This window comes from Triplophysa rosa, linkage group LG6 (genome assembly GCF_024868665.1).
Source record: "Triplophysa rosa linkage group LG6, Trosa_1v2, whole genome shotgun sequence".
Taxonomy (NCBI): domain Eukaryota; kingdom Metazoa; phylum Chordata; class Actinopteri; order Cypriniformes; family Nemacheilidae; genus Triplophysa; species Triplophysa rosa.
The window spans coordinates 9,901,120-9,923,465 of record NC_079895.1 but is presented as its reverse complement, the minus strand read 5'-3'; the positions used below and the strand labels follow the sequence as shown (position 1 = coordinate 9,923,465).

The following is a 22,346-nucleotide window of genomic DNA, read 5'->3' as shown; positions in this document are numbered from 1 at the left end:
GGTTTAAATAGCTTATCTATTATTTGTCGTAACTCGGCCGGCTCGGTGGGCACTTCCAGACGTGGTATTTCACGCTTTGCAGTTTCCACTGTCGACGTGGGCTTTTGGGGGGAGCACAGTGTTTCAGTGGTGATGTCGTAACAGCAGGTAAGCTCTAAACACCATCTATCAGGCACCCATACTCGCCTCTCACACGGCCAGAGCTGTGACTGATGGACCTGTCTTTAGTATGGATGTTTAGCGCAGTGGCAGGCCATATGCCACTGGCACAGTTTCCTTCTCGCTGCCCTCACTGAGCTAAAGAGGGGTGGCGCAGGGAGAGAAAGAGAGAGGTAAAATGAAACACAAGAAGCCCGTTGCAAACTGATGCAAACAAATACAATGTCTCAGGTTTTTTCCCCTTCTCTGATTTCTGGAAAACCAGATGATAAGAAATTACCTGACACCCGTTTCATTCAATACCGACCCGCCCTCCTAACCCCCAGCCACCATAAACCCTAAAAAGCAGAGGATATTGTGTGTTTTAATAACAGTGAGCGAGCTCTGATGTATTTTTCCATCTGTTCCGAGTGGCCCGCAGCCCGGCCGAGTGGCCGCCCCCCTTGTGAGAGGAGCACAGCTGTTACTGTATACCCTGTCCAGAGAGCAGCTTACACCCTTCTGCACCTCTAAAGGATAAAATGAACAAGTTTGGCTCGGTGCAATCAGGCTTTACAGTTGCAATTTCAGACCTCTTTAAATCATTTTTCATGCTCACCAAAAATGAATAATGAGCACATTAACTGATGCCAGTTAATACATTTCCATCTCAGTGCACCATTTTTTCCAAATAAGATGAAGTGAAACAGAGAAAATGAAAAATAATTAGAAAAACTATAGGCTGCAGTAACAGTCTCTTCTACACTACTACATTAGTTAACACAAACTACTAATAAACTATTTTAATAAAAATCTTAATATATTTTTGCCTTAAATTTTTAAGTACAAAAATTGGCTTTGTAAGTCATTTCAACTTAATATTTTAAATGTTGAACAGTTGTGATTATTTAATGAAGTAAGGTCATGTAAACATTTAAAAGGTTATATAAATGACTGGTCAAGTCAACATTTAAAAGGTTTGGTAAAAATATAAATGATTTGTCAAGTCAATTTAATTGTACTTTATTTAATGCAGAAACGTAGATTACATAAAGGAAATACAATAACATCATGAAAAAAACCTGAACAAATGTCTAAACTTGTTTCATGTCTCAAGGACTTGTGAATGACAGGGCAGGGATGGCGGAATATGGCCATGATATTAATTTAACAAACCCAGACCAACAGCTGGCATCGGTGGCCTCTACTTGCCCATCGCGAACGATTAATCATATTGCGAGGCAGAGGTGGACATCGAGGCTGGTGGCGGCATATCGTATGACAACATGCCTTTTTAAAATGCCGGGGAGGGTATGGCTGTAATTCATGGCGCTCCTCAAAGCAAGGCGACAGGCAAGATGCTCCCTAATGAGTGCCAGTCTGATAATCACGCGTGCGCGTGAATCCTGACCCGGTGTCAGAAGAGCGGATGTCCCGTGCCGGATGTCAGCGGCTACAGTTCTGGTAAGATCTGCAAAATGTACATCAATTAGACTCGAAATCGTAGAGCCAACATCACAACCTATTAGTTTTGTTTAAGGGACTGGAGGGTGAGCCAGTGAGCATTTTAGAGGAGAAACATTGACAACATCCTGTCAGATTGATTAGCAGTCTGTCACAGGAGCTGCGAGCTGTAAAATGTGATTCAGGGCTTGTTCATCTAAACACTGTGGAGCCTGGCGGCTACCGTCCACAAAGAGCTGCACGATCCGGCCAAAGTGATGAAGCTTAAATAAACCTCAGTTCACTGACTGTAAAAAGTGTTCTTGTTTTTGCTCGAGATTAATTTCACCGGCTCAAGGGTTCAAACAAAGAATCGCGGACGATTCCTAGAATTGCTGGAGTGGAAACGCCACGTTTAATTGTTGGTGCTTTGAACCGTAGGGAGAACTGTAACTGAACATGTTTCATCTTCAATCTAGAATAGCAATACGGTTTATGCTAGTTAATAAAACAGGGACGGTGTATACGCTTATTAGGCCATTATTTGTTGCAAAATAGATACCTCAAATGAAGACATGAAAAGGTTGCCTTATAGGTACAAATCGCAACTTTTTTAAAATCTGGCAAGTAGCCTACATAAAAACAGTAAGGTGTGTAACCTACTTAAATTTCCCTGATTTGCAACGATAAGCTATAGACCAATTTGGAGTCGACATCACGGTTACCTCACTGCCAGCTGCGCGCGCATACTGGTGGCAGAAAAACAGTGGAAACAAAGCAGCAATGAATGAAACGTAGGATACAGTTCCTTCAAAAATGTGTTTTTGTGTTAGTGAATGTCAGAATAGGAATGGCAAAAATTATGGTGTTATTTCCTATGGAATACCGTCGTTGAATATGACATTTTAGGCTAAACAAGCCATTAAACGAACAGGTAAGGACTGAAGAAATCATCCGGAATACTCGTTTCTCTGTGTTTATTTTATTTCAGGTAAGGTTTTCTATACTGTTCATCACACACAAATGCAAAATAAATTATGTTACGTTAGTTAAGAACGATAATTTAGATGCTTTCTGCCACCAGTTCGGCTCCGCCCACAGAATCGCATCACACTGTTTGCAAACAAAAAATTGGTCTATTGATTTATAAGTTGTCAGTAGGAGTGGGAAATGTCAGTTTGACGTCATTTCACTACAACCCACGTAAAGTAACCTGCAATTTACGTTTCAAACAGAGATGGCGATATAAATGCAAAAGTTACGTATTTCTGTCTTTTATTTTTACACCATGTAGATTTCATTATTTTAAACAAAAACTAATTTATCATATTTTTAACCAGCTCCAAGATAAACACTTTTAACTGTTTAAAAACGAAGTTCATTATTAGAGAAAAGATTTCAATATGTGTGTTCTGAGAATGTGCTGCAAACACAAACTATCCATAAGAACATTAAATTGAAAATCACATCTTTTTCCAAATAAAATGTATGGTTTCTGCCTTGACAGTACAAACACATGAATTATTTAATTACACTAAGTTAACACCATGTATTGCAGTTGTTGATTCTTGTCAGACTAAAGTATGCAGTTTTTCTATTTGTCACATGGTAGCATCTGCTTTGATCCTCCCTTACAAAACCTCTAGACCTACATGCTCATAACTGCTCAGAGGAATTCAGAGCAAATGTTATATGTACAGACAACTCAGTTTTTTCTCATTTCTTTCGAGTAGATTCTTGTAATGCCTCTCTGCACCGTTCGCATAATAACTGAACCAGTGCGTTTTTATGATAGCAATATATTATAACTGGTCATTTAGATGTGAAGCCGGTATCACCACAACCATAACCCCTGTCATCCCAGCACTACACGTGCGATCCAGGTCTTCACATTTCCAGACGGATGAAGGAAGCAGGTGAACAAATACAACCACCATGCACTTTCAACCAAGATGACTTGTTGACTGAAATTGTGTCTTGAGGTCAGCCCACTAACTTTCAAGAACAGCCAGCGTGTGCGTGATGCCCCCAGGGACTATGTTCCAGCTCCTTTGAAGCCCTCATTCTGCACTTCACTGTTTTCTTTGCAGTCATGGCTGCTGACTTCCTACTTGGGGTGACCCTTCAGCCCCTGACATAGGCACATCAGAACATTGACTCTTTCCAACATTAACTACAGAGACTTTGAAGGAACGAAAGGCCACAATCCATTCCAGAAGACACATATGATGGATACTGTGAAAGGTATGTAAACAAACACTCTAACAGAAACCGCTGGCCTTGTAATGTCAGATACTGGTGCGTCTCACTTATAGTAACTCAACTTTTTTTAAACGTGATTTGTTAAGATGTCCATAGTTGGATACATACTCGGTGGACGGCCAACGAAAACATACTTTCCAATTACAAAGTGTAACAGACTAATAAATAGAGGCCCAGCTGACATAACATGAGGTCAAAGATGAAAGTGAAGATGGTGGATACGTTCCATATGTCTTGAGACTACAATTACACGTGACAAAATCATTTGAGACGCTTAAACCTTTATTAATTCAATTCAATTCAATTCAATTTTATTTATATAGCGCTTTTCACAATGTGCATTGTTCCAAAGCAGCTTTACAGGAGCAAATAAGAAAAACACAGAAAGGTAAAACACAGCACAGTGCATGGTGTTTATAGACCAAGCAAGATCATTATAATAAATAATATCTAATAAATAAATAAATAAATAAATAAATAAATGCAGTCTCCCGGTGAGCAAGCCAACACTGCACTGCTCTGCTGTGGCGAGGAACCCAAACTCCAATGCTGAATAATGGAGAAAAAAAAACCTCGGGAGAAACCAGGCTCAGCCGGGAGGGCCAGATCTCCTCTGACGTGTCATGGCTGCACTCAGTGACCCCGACCAAAGCCACCGAGCAACGTCCACGAAGAACAGGGAGAGCCCACGAGCCGCGACCCAGGAAGCCCCACCCGCCGAAACCGTGCAGGTCCAACCCGGTCTCATTCCGCGATCAACAACAGACAACAGAGGAACAACCAGGGAAAAGTAGTAATGGCATAATTAACTTTATTCCTCTGTTGTCCGACATCGACCACAAAACAAGACCAACCAGACCAGATCCACACAGTCCCAACAAATGAAACGCCCCGAACCACAACCAACAAGCCCCCCCACTCCCCACAACACCCACCCAGCTACCTCCAATCAAAGTCACTGAGTGCAGCCATAACTTCAAACTGCTGTCGTGTGATGTAAGTTTAGCATTAAATACCAAGTATTGTAAATTTAGCATTTATGTGACAGGTAGTCCGTCTTTGCTCTCGGCTGGGGATGGAATTGTCTGAGCTGGGCCGGCCAGATGGTCGCCTTTTTCTTGGGTGGTGATGGAATTGCCTTGGATGGAGCTGGATGGTCAGTCAGTCCGCAGGCTCTCGCAGGAGGATGGCACGGGATTTTCCGATGTAGCTGGCGTAATCTCTAGTTGTGGATGGGCATATGACGTTCATCTGGGCCTGGCGGAATCTCTCCCTACCTCGGGATGGGCATCCCGAGGCGAGGGCAGAAACAGAAAGAGAATAATTAGCGTAGCTGCTGTTCATTAGCTATGTATTAGTGAATGCTTGGCTGAAAAGATGTGTCTTTAATCTAGATTTAAATTGGGAGAGTGTGTCTGACCCTCGAATAGTATCGGGGAGGCTATTCCAGAGTTTAGGTGCTACGTATGAGAAAGCTCTACCCCCTTTGGTGGATTTAGTTATTCTAGGTGTTATCAAAAGTCTGGAGTTTTGAGATCTTAGAGAGCGTGATGGGTTGTAGTGTGGTAGAAGCTCTGTTATGTAGGTAGGGGCTAAACCGTTTAAGGCTTTATAAGTAATTAAAAGAACTTTAAAGTCAATACGATACTTAATGGGTAACCAGTGAAGGGTTGATAACATTGGGGTTATGTGATCGTATTTTCTGGACCTGGTTAGAACTCTGGCAGCTGCATTCTGAACTAACTGTAGTTTGTTTATTGATGCTGCAGGACAACCACTAAGCAGTGCATTACAGTAGTCAAGTCTTGAGGTCACAAATGCATGAATAAGCTTCTCTGCATCAGCCACACATAAAATATTTCGCAATTTGGCAACATTTCTAAGGTGGAAGAAGGCTGTTTTTGTGACATTTGAGATGTGATTTTTAAATGACAGGTTGCTGTCTAATATAACGCCAAGGTCTTTAACTGTATTTGTTGGAGTAACAGTGCAGCCTTCAATTTGCAGGTCATAATCCGAAATATTCTGCTCACGTGTCTTTGGTCCGATAAGTAATATTTCTGTTTTATTAGAATTTAAAAGAAGGAAATTACAAGTCATCCAATGTTTTATATCTTCGATGCACTCTGCCAATTTGGATAGCTGGAAGGAATCATCTGGTCTTGATGAGATATATAGCTGAGTATCATCTGCATAACAGTGGAAGCTAATTCCATGTTTTCTAATAATGTTTCCAAGGGGCAGCATGTATATGGAGAATAGCAAGGGTCCTAAAACCGATCCCTGAGGTAATCCATAATTTACTTGCGTTAGATTTGATGATTCCCCATTTAAATGGACAAATTGATGTCGGTCTGATAAGTAAGATCTGAACCATTGTAGTGCCTGTCCCTGAATACCGGTATAATTGTGTAAGCGATCTAGAAGTATTTTATGGTCTACAGTATCGAACGCAGCACTAAGGTCGAGCAGGACTAGGAGTGAGATGTTACCTTTATCTGATGCTATGAGCAGGTCGTTTGTAATTTTAACGAGTGCAGTTTCAGTACTATGATGCGGTCTAAAACCTGACTGGAATTTTTCGTGTATGTCATTATTTTGTAAGAAAGAGCACAACTGAGTGGACACTACTTTTTCTAGTATTTTAGACAGGAAAGGGAGATTTGAAATCGGTCTATAGTTTCCTAGTTCATTGGGGTCTAAGTTTGGTTTCTTGATAAGAGGCTTAATGACGGCCAGTTTAAAGGCTCCTGGGACATGGCCTAGATTAATTGACGAGTTGATAATGTTATAAATGGGCTCAATTGCAACGGGTAATAACTCTTTTAATAATTTAGTTGGTATGGGGTCTAATAAGCAAGTTGTAGGTTTAGATGTTGCAATAAGTTTAATTAAATCTTCCTGTTTTATAGGTGAAAAACACTGTAGCCTTTCTTTTGGGGCGATGGTTGGTACTAATTTATAGGACAGACTTGGAGGTTGAGATTTTACTATTTTGTCTCGTATGTTTTCGATTTTCTCTGTAAAAAAGTTCATGAAATCATTGCTACCAAGGTGCGGCGGAATACCCAGGTCAGGTGAAGTCTGTTTATTTGTTAGTTTAGCAACTGTACTAAATAAAAACCTTGGATTGTTTTTGTTAGTTTCTATGAGGTTACGGAGGTGCTCGGCCTTTGCTGCTTTTAGTGCCTTTTTATAACAGTTTGCACTCTCTTTCCACGCAATTTTAAAGACCTCTAATTGGGTTTGTTTCCATTTGCGCTCCAGTTTACGTGTTTCTCTTTTAAGGGCGCGAGTGGTGCTATTGTACCATGGTGCTGCGTTTTTCTCATTAATCTTTTTTGACTTCATAGGTGCGACAGCTTCTAATGTATTAGAGAAAATAGTGCCCAATTTGCTGGTCAAGTCATCGAGCGATGACTTACCGTGCCACCGTGTCATCTGTGTGTGTTCATTAAAGACAAAGGTGAACATTAGTAAGATCAATTTTAATTAAGTTATGTAGATAACATACAAAGATAACATCTGTGGCATGCAGTTATCAAAAGCGGTGTTATCCAACAGTCCTGTGCCTCTGTTCCAGTTTACGCTTCAGCATGTTGTAGTTCTCCTTGGTTCCTGGAGTGCTGGCGTCCAGCAGAAGAGCCAGTTCATAGTGCTTCTTTGCTAAGTCTAGTTTTCCCCAACGGTGATAAAGAACAGCTGCAACGGCACAAAGAGTCTCGTCACTTAAATCAACACACCTCACAGTAACACAGTGATGGTCTTGTGTGAATGGAAAAAGAATCACAGCTTCTTTGCTTTGTTTATTGATTCAAAACATACCGATTTATGCCTGTATCGCGTAACATTGCAGAAGTCGAACCTGAACAACTGTTTTTGTGACAATACAGAATTGCCAGTGGGATCCCTGGAAGACTTACCAAGATTGCCATGGCAACTGGCAACGTTTGGGTTGATCTTCAGAGCGCTGAGAAAGAATCCTTCGGACTCCTGAGTGAATAATAGAACATGTGTTGTTTTTTGTCTGTAATAGATCTGTGTATGTGAAAAGGTCTCTGAAATGTGTGTCTGGATGAGAAACACTGACAAGTATATTGTAGCGCAAGAAACAAATGTAACCTTGTATTTCTCCTGTTTCCCAAGGACATTAGCGAGAGAGAACATGATGGTGTGATCTTTTGGCAATATCTTTAATGCTTCCTTTCCAATCAGCTCAGCCTGAGCCAGGTTGCCTGTAATAAAAAACAAACATGAAATATTGCATTAACTGTGAAGTAGTCTGTGGTGCTTGCAATAGTAGGCATCCCTATTACTTAAGAAATTAAGTATGACAGGATGTGCTTTTTTGTAAATTTAGTAATGCCTAAAGGGAGTAATAGAGGTTCGTACACAAAGTGCTTGAAGTTCTTGAACTTGCCTTTTAAGGTCGTGGAAAACCCTTGAAAAACGCCATATTTATGAAGAGGTACTTGAAACGTGCTTAAATTATTGAAGGCAATATAAATGAAATGATGAAAAGGTGCTTGAAAAGTGCTTAAATCATTCATCTTTTTGATTATTCACAAATATTTGTAAAAACACGAAAAAATAAAACTGTGGTTTACTTAACTACTTTTACTCCAGGACTGGAATTTAAAAAGGCAAATTTAAGTACTTCAAGCAACTTGTATGAACCCTGTCCAATTGTAGTCCTTGAAAATCCAAACGTTGTGTTTGAAAAGTCCTTGAAAATCCTGAAAATGTCTGTACACACCCTGGTTATAATGCAAACTATTTTTAATACAGTACCATTTCATAGTATTATATTGAAGGAGGGTGTCAATATATATTTAGGGATGAGAGATTCATCGAGACTTTGGGGTGAACTTTTTATTTGAGCCTGCGAGTAACACCTACTGTACAGTAGCCATCCATGACACCTTAGCAACTGCATAGCAATTCCCTAGCAACCATCCTGAACAACCATCAAGAATTACAGTATCACATTTTGAATGGGCATGCAATCAAAAATTGTTGCGATTTAGAACTGTGGAACATGCTGGAGCCACGGCCTGGTGGTCAGCACATCTCACCATTAGCTCCCGTTACTCTCAGGTGGGAGAAATGTTACAAACTAAGCTGGTGAGTTATATAAAAAAAATCCAAATGATTTTAACTTTTGGTTCTATAGATCATCAAAAGAACAAGCATATATAGTATAATTCACTAAATGTTTGTTGACTGTGCAGGGTGGATTTCTCTGGTGTGGCAGTGCTCTCCAGAGTAGTTTTTCCCCCTTCACACATGGCTGATTCTTTTAGTTTCCTAATTAGAGGCCAACACAAGGGCTACTGACTTATTGATCGGGATGTCAAAACTCCCTGTAACCACAGACTCACACAAATCTACTCTCACCGGCTGACCCTTATCAAATTCATGAGCTGCAGAGGATTTTTCTTCACCGCTGAAACCTAAACATGTGGTGAAACCCAACATTTTCACACTTTCCCGAATCCATCGGTTTAATTTTACAGGAAAACGATAGTAGGTAATATTTTTCTCAAGTGTAATTTTGGGATTGAGTGGGGCTTGAAACACGCAGGGGGAGAAGGTTTTTATTTATTTATTTTTGGCAGGGAAAATGGACCGTGCCAGGACTCTCAAGGGAGGGCCAACCTGCCTGGGAGACGTTTCTGAATAAACGACTTCTGTCGGGGAATCGCACCATTCTCCACACGGCAGGGAAGAGTGGCTTTAAAACAACACACAAAGCTTTTAATACATAAATTTCAAGCATTGCTGATTCTTGCTCTTCCGGTCTAATCATGTTGGGATCTTATGCCGGCATTTACCAGAAAGGACATCCTCTGTTAATCCTGTAACATATCGTCAGAACGGAAACTTTTTGTATTATGAGTAAACAAGCAAGTATGCATCTACGTACATTTTAATGCCCTAAATAAACAGCTCTAATCCTTAATAGACCCTAAACAAATATATATCCACAATATATTTGTGATAGATTGCTGGAAATATATTGAATATCACCAAAGGAAAAACATTTTTCCTTATGCAATTCGCTCTTAACACACACAAAAAAATAATCAAGGGTCAGCATTTAAAAATATTATTATATAATATATATATTAAGTTACCCGTCCCTGTGAGGTCTGTGAAGAGATAAGGGGGTGAGAGGATGGGATGCAGGAGTTAATTGTTGTAAAGGGTGAACTAATTATGCAGCATGGCCCCATGTGGCAGTGTGCACCTGACGCTCAGCATCTGCAGAGTGGAAGTTCACACCTCTCTCTCTCTCTCTCTCTCTCTCTCTCACTCACTCACACACTGCTATACTTGCGACACCAGACAAAAATGAGAAGGCGGAAGATTTGGGAAGAGGCCAAGATCATCTGTTTACCCCCAAGGGCAGGGTCAAGGTCACGTTTAATGAGAACACTCGCTCAGTTTATGCATACATGACTGCGCCTGTCTGGACGAACACAGATCTATACTGAATGGCTAAACTGAAATGCAAAAGGAATAACGTACAGCCAGCTATCATTGCAAAATAAACCCCAACAGGCCGACCAGGGCCCCAACGTGCAGTATTATCTATACATTATCTTACTTATACAGCTATTTACCAAATAAATAAAGGACATGAGATATTGATTTGAAATTGTTTTCTTCAAGAAGAATGCGGAGTGCTACCAGAGACTTAGCACAGCTGTGTGGGAGATTTGTTATTTGGGACAAGCATCATACAGATTAGCAACCATTATATAAAACTGACCATATAATTGACCAATCAGAATCAAGAATTCCAGACTGTATAACATCCACAAGAATACGAATAGAAACGTAACCACTAAATCACTAAATGTATTATATTTATGAATTGTGTTAGTGACGGCATTTATTAATCTACTGTTTTTGTTTGATCTAATGAAATACGTTTTTTACCAGTGTTGTCCAATAGTATGACCATGTTGTTCCAGGCCAGGCTGTGGTCGGGCTTCAGCATGGTGGCGTTCCTCCAGGCGTTCAGCGCGTCTATGCTGCGGTTCAGGTCTGCATACTGGAGATACAGGAAACAAATTGCAGTCACAAACTACTCACCAGTAGCAGGGATGCACCGAATGTTCGGCCACCGAAAATGTTCGGCCGAAAATGTGAAATGGCCAAATAAATTTTACCGAACATGACTCGTGATACGATCAAGCAGCAACCAGCGCAGAGAGAGAGAGACAGAGACAGAGACATGCGTGCGCTTTATTACTGCCGCAAACATTTTGGCAGTGCGTGTGCGTGTGCATGTGCGCGGAGCATTTTAAAGTGTCAGAGAAAGACACAGCACGGGACTTGCCGCACGGAAGTAAATTTCCAAATGAAAGCGTCTTTACCGGTCGGTAACTTTACTTCAGACGGAAGCGGGCTGTCCCCCCGTGACATCCTTTGACATCATACAGTGGTCGCATGCACACAGTTCCCTGTACTAAACAACTTGTCAAAGTATGTTCTGTGCATCCTGGCCACGAGTGTACCTTCTGAGAGAACAGTCATCTTTTGTGGGCGGAGTTTGGGGGAGATGTGAACTGAAATGGTTGTCAGTCAGCATCAGTCAGAATTGCTTGCATTGGATGTTTTTTTTTCTCAAATCATTTTGCAATGTAGCCTATAATAATCCAACAGTTTTAGTTTATTCGTATTTTTAGTTTATAGGCCTAATGTGGAATGACAGTTTTTAATGAACTGTTTTGTTGTAGGGGTACAGAGTAACTTACATTACATTCGTTTAGCAGTCAGTTATAGGCCTAATTAATATAGGCTATTCATGAAGGGAGAGGGCTCAGTTTTTTGTTTGAATTTACTTTGTTTTGCTCAATTTTATATTAAGTTGTATTGTATTTTATTGAAAAGCAAGACAAATTATAAAAAGCACATTTTGACTATTCAGTTTGTGCAATAGTGAAAAAAATAGCTTAATAAATAGAAGAAATGCAAAAAACCATGTTCGGTATTATTCGGCCTTCGGCCAAGTGTTTCACATCATGTTCGGCTTCGGCCAAGAATTTTCATTTCGTTGCATCCCTAACCAGTAGAGTCAAAACATGCCAGTGTTGCCAAAGTAGCCCCATAACAGTGCTTTAACATTAGTCCTGTGTTTCAGGCAATGGGTATATCTTTGGACAAAGCTACAGATCATACAAAACCATCAAACACCAACCGTCACATCTGTCATATCTGTACAACCCGAAACTTCCTGAGACTTAACATATTGTATATTATTGTATTTAAGAGGCATTTAAAACAAAAAACAATCCAGATTTGAACAGCAAGGTTCAACATCTGTAGTATGTGCACTAACTGCTAGACCACAGCTTTAATAAAAATAATTTCAAATCAATCATAGTACTTGAAATACAGGAAGCATCTGAATTTCACAGACACAAAATAGCATGTCATTACACACCAGAATGGGCAATTTCGTGCTATAATTAATAATAAATTGCCCCATGTTGGTTTGTACTTACACAGGCAGAATGAATGTTCACAGAATAGCCCATGAAAAAATGTGAAATAGACTCCCAACATGTTTTCTCATATTCCGACCATGTTTTAGGTGTAATAACAGTGGGATTAAAAATAGCATCGAAAAAACGTCGCTTACCAGACGTCCCAAGTTGTAGTAACAGTCTGGGTATTTCTTCCTGAATTTAATTGCGTTCCAATAGCTCAGTTCAGCCTCATCAAACTTCTTCAGACTGTTCTGCACAATACCTAAATTCATCCAAGCTGCAGCAAAATCAGGCCTATATGAATCAATAAATATAACAAAGGTTACAAATTACTTATTATATTAAAGGTAAATAAATACTGCTACGTGTGTTTCAAATAATCCTCATGCCTTACTGGATATGAACGGCAGCTGACAGGAGCTCCTCAGCTTCATGTAGCTCATTTCTTTCCTTTAATATGTTACCAAGATTGTTCATAGCATGAACATACTTGGGGTGTAATCTGTATTGAGAAATAATATTTGTGAGGAGTAATACACGTGAAGCTTTTGCCTATGAAGAGCATTTCAAACCAGTCACTTTTTGGATTTTGGAAAAGAGCTTTGGAGTAAATGTATATTCCATGTGAGACAGAAAAAAAAGAGTTCCCACAGTGCACCCTGAAATCACAGATGATAAAGCTGCACTGTTTAAAAGTGCTGAAAGACTAAATTTAGTATTTTTGGCAAAAAGAATATGATGAAATGTTTTTTTACCTCACAGCTTCCTTGTAGTATTTGACTGCAGCGCTCTGGTTGCCTTTGTCAGCAAGGTTTTTGCCAACATTGTAATGTACCTGTTCAACAAAAGAAAACATTAGAATACTCATCCATCTAATCCATCTATTATTCAATAATATAATAAAATAATAAACACTATGCAGATTATACAAATATAACTCACAGCTATTCACTCATAGGCACTGTATGCGTTGATGGTTAGGCTGTAGTTACTGTAATGCATTTTAACAATGAAACGCTGGTGAGTTATAGTTAGTGGTTGTGTTCTCCACAGGATAGCCGTGCAGTCTCACCTTGGCGTTGAGAGGGCAGACAGACAGGGCGCTGGTGAAGAGACTCTGCTCAGACCTCCACTGTTGACTGCGCTGTGCAGAGCGAGCCACGTTCACACACAGCAGCATCAACGTGACCGCTCTCAGCAGCCTCTGCGGTCAGCCCACACACACATTTACACGAGACGTGAACACACACATACTCAACGTAACATTAGTAACAGTGAATTATGGTCTGATGGTGAATATTAGGAGGTGATAAATAGAGAAATTGGTGTAATACAGGACACATACCCTGTGTTTCCTCCAGCGGCAGCTACAGTAGCCCACGGCGTAGGCCAGAATGAGGCAGTACCCAGCGGAGGAGAGGTACAGCACCCGCTCGGCTATCACAAAGCCCACCCTGAAGAACAGATTACTGGCTGGCAGAAAAGGAATTACCAGCAGTACCAGGCCAAATGTCAGAGTCCTAAAATAACAGGAAGCATCATTTGTATAGGCTCAACCCCGATTTAGTATATTAAACAACAGTCTTATCATTAGCATGAAAATGCAGATATATGTAACTTTTAATGCACCTCAAGCTGAATACCGTGAAACAATGTCAGCATTGTGTTTTTGGAATCTCTACTGGCCATTTTTCGAATCATCACTCTTCATTTATGTTTACACAAAGCATATGTTGTTTTACTATGATACTGCTTCTGTTACCTTCTTTTACTGCTGTCCAGTGAGCACAGAGCTTGGCTTACCAAGCCTAACAGACAGCACCAAAGCACAAGAGGCCAGACGATCCTCCAATCACTGGCTGATTTAATCAGAGGCACACAGCCCATTGACCAATCAAAACACAGCCACCAGGGACACAGCAGCAGCCAGGCATTCAACGAGTAGTAGTAATTATAGTTCACAATCTGCCAATCAAAGAAAGAAGGTTATTTAGAGAGTATGAGAAAAAGACTATGGCTCAAAGAGTAGAAAATCCCCAAGCGAGCAGTATGCTTACCCTCAGGATGACATTTTCAGCAAAGGATGCTGGGTTATCCACTTCAGTGAAGGAAGGAGGCCCAGTTCCCATGATCCTCCATCTTGCATATAACAGAAAGGATCCTCCAAAAAAGAGAATAGCCAACCTCACAAGCAAACCGTTCCTCACCAACTCCCCAATCTGAATGGAAATAGGAAGATAATTATCAATCCACAGATTTTATCGCTTACTTATAGAAGAGGGCAAAAGTAACAAAAGACACTTACGTCAGCTGATTTTCTCCTGAATAGCAGCCGCTGAACAAGCTCACAGATGTTCAGATTACAGACTATGAGAATATCATAAGCAGCATTCACTCCCTGAGATGGAAATGAATGAGGCTTTTATGGATGATCAAAGGCAATTACTGTATAGTAAACATCAGTTAGACAGAAAAGAAAATTAGCATCTTTATAATATTACTATATTTGACTTACCAGCAGTACCTCTACAAAACTCAACTCTACAAAAGTTTTTATTTTTGGTTCCAAAGAAGATGTTAAAGGTAACCAGTAATTTGTATGATAGTTTCTTCTAAACCAGTTTGATGTTACAATTTCCAAGAGTGTAAAACCCTGTCGCACTTTCTAAATATCAATCCGTTTGTTCAAGGTAAATTCTGGCTTAAAGCGATAGTTCACACAAAAATGAAAACTCTGTCATCATCATCTGCACAACACAAAAGAAGATATTTTGAAGAATGCTGGTAACCAAGAAACAGCGGTACCCATTGACATAGCATTGCATAGGTTTTGTGTCAATTCAAAAGAAGTAAATGGGTACCGCCGTTGTTCGGTCACCAACATTCTTCAAAATATCTTTTTTTTGTGTTCTGCAGAATAAAGTCAAACAGGTTTGAAATGACAAGAGGGTGAGTTATTTTTGGGTGAATTATCACTTTTATCAGTGATGTGGGGCGATGTTGTTTGTGCAAACCATGGCAAACGTGTTCGGTAAACAATCATTATTCATGGTTTTCACACAGTCACACACTGAAATACTGCTTATTATCTGTTTTCTGAGGTTCAAGCACATTTTCACTCACCAAAACCGTGATGCCTTGTTCCTTGCAGAGCATGGCTACAGCACACAGAAGAATGCTACCCATCATCCATGACACAGAGAACTTTTTATCGCTACCTACAAAGAGAAATTCTAAAGTAAGTCATTTGTACTGCAAATGTAAAAAAATGCAAATTAAATTTCACATAGAGCCATAATAAATAATGTTTTAGTTTATCAACTGACCTTGAAATGCTTTACAGTAAACTAGAAAAGAGAGCTGAAAAAAGAGGGCACACAACAAATCTGCCCTGCCAACAATGCCAGCCACCTACAACAGAGAAAGCCAACACAACAGATTATTTCCAAGATTGATTCCAACTAAATACTTTGGAGAGCTCAAGGACACTGTTTCGTTGTCTAGAAAATAGGATGGGGCAAAAACAGGTCGATCATTGTGACCCACCTCTAACGAAAAAACACCAAAATCAATGCATCGTCTAGCATGTTACAGTCACGAAATCTATTTGAATAGCAGTTACACAATTTACACCGAACCAAATTAAATCCTCCTCGTACAATAAAAAGACAAAAATGAGCTGCATAAAAACATCCCGCGCCTTCCTTTCGTCTTTGAAATTGCCCGTATTTCTGGCCAAATTAAAAGCGAAGGCAGGAGGCAGCACTCATTACAGAACTGCGGTCAGCCCTGGCTGGAGTCCTGGGGGCCACCTTCTTTGATACATCCCGTAGGCCCGAGTCAGTGGTCTCTCTGAACCTAACCCCCTCCAGGTCCAATGCCGGTCTTTCTGAACCTGATTAAAGAGCAGATCCGGAGCATCGGCAGCCTCTACAATGCTCTGATGCATCCGTGCCAGGTCAGAACAAGCGTTGGGTTGCTGTTAATAGCCGTGCCTGACCGAAGAGCCCACCTATGCGAGGCATACCAGCTGCGTAAAGCTTTCTTCTCCACAGGCCTTGTAATGTATATTTCATGCAACATCAGTGAACATTGTGATGCAGAACAATGTAGTGGGATATTGTTTACTGGGCACAGACGGCCTGCTGAATCACACCTTCCTGCACTACTTACACTTTCCGTGTGAACCGGGTGCGCGGCGAAGAAGAGCGCAGCGAGGAACGAGGCTTTCGGAGAGATATTGACTTTTGACCCTCGTCCGTCGTGAGACAGGCCTCCGATTAATATTGAAAACACATCAATCATTAACGCAGAAATAACACAGTGGAGGCCAACGTTGAGCAGGTGGAAGCCAACTGGATACAGTCCACCAGCCAAGAGGTAGTTTATCCTGAGGAAACAAAGTAACCAATTCAATTTACCAAAACGGACGTTTCTGTGATGATCGCAAACTTTGGTGCATTTCCAAACATGCTGCTCGGCAAGCAAAGGTGTAACAATAAAATAGCAAATATATGATGCCGCAATAAAAAATGACTTACAGACATGCTGTATTACAAATTCATAATATTTATGGTCAAGTTGAGATAACAGGCCATTACTAATGCAAAACGATGTCATTCTCATTAGCAGCACGTAGGACATGAATTATGCCCCCATATAGATTCTTCACAGTAGCAGTCAAATGCCAAAGACAATGTTGAAATGAATTTGAAAAAAGGCAATATATGCATCCAATTTTAATGTCAATTATTGTAGCGTTCGGTCAGGAAGCTCTTGGGGGACCTCTTTTGATTTCCCACTGAGAATAAAATTACAAGTCCACACATTTAATATATGCAAAGATGTCTGAAAATATTCACCATACGCAGGTTGGAGCCTTAATCATCAGTCACACAGCAGTAATTGAAGGACGCTTTTGTCTTTGTGTTGAACATACCTGAAGGTCAGGACGGTTAGCGGCCGATACGATTTGTGACTGGAATTGCTACTCAAGTTACTTCCCCAAAAGTCATTTTTCCAGATGTTGCCCAGAGGAGAACCAGGGTTCAAATCCTACAAAGAGAAAAGACACACAAGTTTGCAATAGAGACTTTACAATATTTAATTCTCTGAAAATACTGATGTTGATGTTCACCCATCCTTTTCACAATAAAACATCATCATCATCACCAGTGTTGGGTAAGTTACTCTGAAAAAGTAATTAATTACTAGTTACTAATTACATATTCAATAGTGTAATTAGATTACTGTACAAATTACTCTCTCCAAAAAGTATTTAATTACTTATTACTAATTACTTTCTATATCCTACATCAACCTTGATTAGAAATGATTCAAGGATAGACATGAAACGACTAATTTAATTCATTCATCAAATAAATAATAAATAACTACATAAATAATTCTTATTAACTGACCAAAGTTTAGAAATGTGAGAAGGATACATTAAAGCATACATTTTAAAGTTAGACTTATAATTTTGATGTAATTTCCACTATTGAATATATTACACTGTATTTAGTTCAATTACATCAGAAGTAACTGTAATTAAATTACAGAAAAATAAGAGTAATCCCTTACTTTACTTTTCAATGGAAAAGTAATTAAATTGCAGTAACTGTTTACTTAGTAACTAGTTACACCCAACACTGATCATCACCAAGACATGTTTTACTGTCAGAATCAAAACTGAACATAACAACAGTGATTATTCTGTAACAATATACACCCAAATAAACAGCTATAAGACGACGCAGGAGGCACCTTGTTATTGATGATGGCTTCTGAATCATCGAAGACAAAGTCCCCATCATAGCTGTTTATAAAACAGATCAGGGCAACAAAGGCAGTGACCAGCCGGGAGTGAAAGAGTCCCAGTTTCGGCAGAGGGATGTGCTGATCCCAGTGAGGCTCAGAAAGCACCATCTTTCCTGTGGTTTCTGCTCATCCTGACTCACCATGAACTTGCAGAATAAAGAAGACAGGCGAATGGTTAGAACAGTAACCCCAAATCCCCCTAAGCACTAACAATAAGGGTACATAAAACAGAAGCATACCTATGCACAAGGGCAGAGCGCCGTCTCAACACACTTGCACACTATTGCTGCACGGGCTGCATACACAAACGCGTGGCATGCATAGTAGCAACCGGCTGTGTGAACCGGAATCGAGCATTCACAGCTTTGACGTTTTCTACTAGAAATCCCGCTTAATACACAATCAAAACATGATGTATAAACGGCTCTGGCATCAATAACTGTCGGACCACTGACCAGGACGACAAGCTTCGGTGCGCGAGCAATACAATAATACCGATGTCACATAAATACGACGAACATATTGTTTAAACGCCACGAATTAAAAACATTAAAAGGTTACAAACGTAGCTAAACGATGGGATCCCTGTATTCCGCATGTACTTCCTGCTTGCGCTCGGAGAAGAATAGACGGCGTGACGTCACGTGACCTGTGCCAGCAGAGTGGATACAGTCTAGCAGTCCAAACCAAAATTTTCACATTGTTTAATTTAAGACTTATATGATAACGTAAGACTTTAAATGATACATTAACCATTTGAAAGAAAGTAAAAACGAAAATCGCTGAAATTCTTGAAAAGCACTGAAAGTACATTTATTTTATTTTCTCCTCGCAGCTGAATTGTAAGTATGTAAGGCCTTTTGTTGATGTACAACAATTAAATACACATTAACAGTGATGATTTAAACAGTCATTAAACTTATAAAAATACAACGTTGGGTAGTCCTGCGCGGTTTCACTTTATCTAAATATATTGTAAACAATATTTGTATGTTTTAAGAAATTACTTTGTTATTTGAGAGACTACATGGTATTTTAAAAACAAAGATTTTAGGGCAGTGCCTTAAAGTCACATTTAAGGCTATAGTACAAAAGGTCAATGTGTGTTTAAAGAACTGTATCTTTTTGATAATGAATGATAATGATGGAACTGTTCCGTTTTTTTCTTAACTCAACAGTTCATAGTTTAAGCATATGAAGTGTTTACTTGATCTGTTTAATTTGTTTTTGGCTGGTTTGTTTTATTATTATATAAAGGTGTACATTACAAAAGGTGTGTCTTACAGCACCAATGATATTGTCTTCTCGAATGCACAGATGGTCAGATATTTGAAATGTGGTGTCACTGTGTTGTAATGATGATTGTCCATCTGCTGACACATCACTAGCAACACAAATACTGTAGCATTCCAGCAGCCAGTCCTCCACCAGTCCCATCTCATGAGGGATGACATCACAGAGATTAGCTGTAGCTGTCCTGGTACAAACATTTCAAACACAAACACTCACACCAGTAGCAGAGCTTTACACTATCAATAGAGGCTTTGAGCGTACACTGAAACCATTCCCTTGTTTCCCTATGATACATTGTAAGAGCTCTGAATGGAACTGGCCAGTCGTATTGCTGACATAATTCAACAAGGAAAACAGGCTCAAAACTCCTCAAATTAATGGAAAGCAGTTTTCTGTGCTGCGACAGACAGAGACAGGTCACTGATATAGAGTTTAGAAGTAAAAAAGTGACAACCTGTTGTAATATCTCGTCGAGCCGAGTTAGGAAGTTTGTCAGCGTGTTCTTCCTTCAATTGCTTCAAAGACAAGGTAAGAACTCTTTATATTTCCTTAGTTTGTCTTCCCGCTGTTCAAAGTGTCAGTTTTGCCCCACTTCCGACAGTATGATTCCCTTTAATGAAAGAATGTGCAGTTGTAGTAGTGGTTGATTTAATCTTATCGAGAGCATTTGCTCAATAATGTGCTCTATTACCTGCTTAATGAATCGCCTCTATTCCGTTTCTACTGTCGCAGAATGGAGACACACATCATGTCTAATTACACCACAAACTAATAACCTTAATTAAATTGCAGTTGTATGACAATTTTTATTATAATGACAATTTGAGGCCTAAGTAAATTTATGAACTTAGATCTCCCACAGATCCAATCTAATACTGTAAAACGTTGTGCTGTGTACTAATATTGAGAGTATTGAATATGCGTAACTCTATTATATTACCTAAATGACTAAATTGATACAGATAGCAGTAGATGCCATCTTTCTACAATGACAATATGAGCCATGACTAATGATAACCAAGGATATTAAACTAAAAGAAGAAAGATTAAAATTCAGTTGTCATTCCCAACTATTGTTAGTGATTAATTTATCAAGTCAGACTTACTAAGAATTCTAAAGTAATCAAGAGAATTGAGAAAAGTAACGGTATAATTTAAATTTCAACTATGTTTGTGAAAACACTGTTTGTGTATACCTTCTTATCCTGTGGGGTATCTGGTTATGTGACATACCCGGGTAAGTTTAAGGGTAGGTTAGCTGATAACCTCAACTTTTGGTTCCGAAAACAGAGATAACTTTCTGGGTATGTAAGTAACCATAGCAACTCACTCTCTGAAGTGACTCACTGTTAGTTCATTTTAAGGAAACGTTACTAAGCTTCAGGGATTGTCTGCGCATGTGTGCGAAGAGCCAGACTTAAAATTCAAAGGTTGCAAGTTCGATTCCCTTACGAAAATTAACTATGTTTTTTTTGTGGTACAAGTGTAGTAACCATGGTTTTTTGGTGCATTGATTACTTAGGGCAAAACCATGGTTTTACTACAGTAACCATCGTTTACTATGGTTTTTACAAAAAACATGTTTTTCAAAACCATGGTTATCTTATGATAACCATTGTTTTACTACAGTAACCATGTTTTTTTGTTTTAACTGTAGTAAAACCATGGTAAATTTTCGTAATTCCCAGGCTGGCAGGTTTCCAAAGCTTTATTAGGTGACCCCAATGGGATCATCTATGGCAGGGGTCTTCAACTACTTTTCTTTGAGGGCCAGATTCCAAAAGTATAAATAGGTTGCGGGCCAGTTTTTTTACCTTTCTTCTGCTATTTTGTATTTCTGTTATTTATTGCGTTTTGTTCCTTTTATACTGTTTTTGTTGCTGTTACTTATAGGCCATGATTAAAACATGCACACAAATATTGCATCCAGTATTTGTGCCTTTTTATGATATTAAATTAAAAGGGATATTGTCTTTTTAATTGTATTTTATATTCCTTAATGCGTTACTTTACCCCAAAATTGCTACTAATTTAGTCCTCCAGTACATCCAAGATGTGGGTGGCATTGTTTTTTCAAGAAGATATTCATGAAGATATTTTGTTGAATTAATTAAAGTTAAATCAATAAAAGTAAAAAACGCAAATGCATTCAACACAAAAGTAATCCCTGCCCCCTGTGACGTTAAATTAGCGTCTTATAAAGCGAGTCAATTGATCTGTGCAAGAAACTGAACGCTATTATCACATTTTCGGGTGAATTCCAATCGCATTCATGTGCCCCACGGACTTATAGGGCAGATCCTTTGTAGGCTATAGTGCGAGTTCTGGGGTAGATGAACAGCTGTTTTTCATATATATAGCCGTTATACACAATGAATGCAGTAATAAAAACAACACCGTGTTTCCCTTATCTGAGACAACCGTTCACGTGGTGTACCCTTCCTACAGTTAGCCTTCTTTCAAAGGCACAAAAAGCGTTTTAGAACGCGACCTATCGTGTGCGCAAACCGATTGCCTGTGGCTGTGAAATGCATTGCTGATTATAACGTTGTAAATAACATTAAGTTTCTTGGACTGACCGATCAAATCGCTTTATAAGTCGTAAATCATTATGAGCCGCGGGAATTACTTTTGAATGCAGCATTACTTATTGAATGCAGCTGCGTTTTGGACTTTTAAAGAGGTGGCGTTTAAAGCACACCGTTCTGAAAGTCTCTCCACTTATTTAAAATGTTAAGGCGGGCCAGGTAAAGATGATTGACGGGCCGCATTTGGCCCGCGGGCCGCCAGTTGACTAGCCCTGATCTATGGCATACTGTTCACATAAATTCTTATAAATTTAAACCGATTTACATAATAAAATACATCAAAAGACTTAAGGTTTTTCAT

General features: G+C 39.5%; 2 protein-coding genes and 1 long non-coding RNA gene across 9 annotated transcripts in view; 2 read left to right on the top strand and 1 right to left on the bottom strand.

The window, feature by feature from the left end:
* The first annotated feature begins 1,455 nt into the window (after window positions 1-1,455).
* On the top strand, window positions 1,456-7,837 carry LOC130555888 (uncharacterized). Its single transcript, XR_008963151.1, has 3 exons — window positions 1,456-1,602; window positions 3,672-3,825; window positions 7,737-7,837. It is a non-coding gene; the product is annotated as an uncharacterized LOC130555888 (long non-coding RNA).
* On the bottom strand, window positions 6,728-18,803 carry tmtc4 (transmembrane O-mannosyltransferase targeting cadherins 4). 2 transcript variants are annotated; one of them, XM_057336425.1, is made up of 18 exons: window positions 18,404-18,803; window positions 18,111-18,310; window positions 17,284-17,399; window positions 16,518-16,734; window positions 15,671-15,755; window positions 15,468-15,562; window positions 14,650-14,742; window positions 14,402-14,563; window positions 14,107-14,309; window positions 13,690-13,864; window positions 13,417-13,548; window positions 13,100-13,179; window positions 12,739-12,846; window positions 12,497-12,638; window positions 10,789-10,903; window positions 7,966-8,078; window positions 7,767-7,836; window positions 6,728-7,545 (listed from the first exon to the last, which is right to left on the bottom strand). In XM_057336425.1, exons 2-18 carry the CDS (start codon window positions 18,270-18,272, stop codon window positions 7,397-7,399), a joined length of 2,217 nt encoding a protein of 738 aa, XP_057192408.1. In that variant the 5' UTR covers window positions 18,273-18,310; window positions 18,404-18,803; the 3' UTR covers window positions 6,728-7,396. The 2 variants fall into 2 exon arrangements, with proteins under 2 accessions (XP_057192408.1, XP_057192409.1); XM_057336426.1 differs by lacking the exon at window positions 13,417-13,548.
* A 934-nt stretch (window positions 18,804-19,737) lies between these two features.
* Window positions 19,738-22,346, top strand: part of si:ch211-168k14.2 (phospholipase D1) — a 31,436-nt gene continuing 28,827 nt past the window's right edge. For 4 of the 6 annotated variants that reach the window (XM_057335756.1, XM_057335757.1, XM_057335755.1 and 1 more), the window contains exon 1: window positions 19,739-19,985. The gene's annotated coding sequence lies outside the window, so the exon portion shown is untranslated. Of the gene's footprint in view, window positions 19,986-22,346 lie in introns of all 6 variants that reach the window. The other 2 variants (XM_057335758.1, XM_057335759.1) reach the window with 1 other exon arrangement.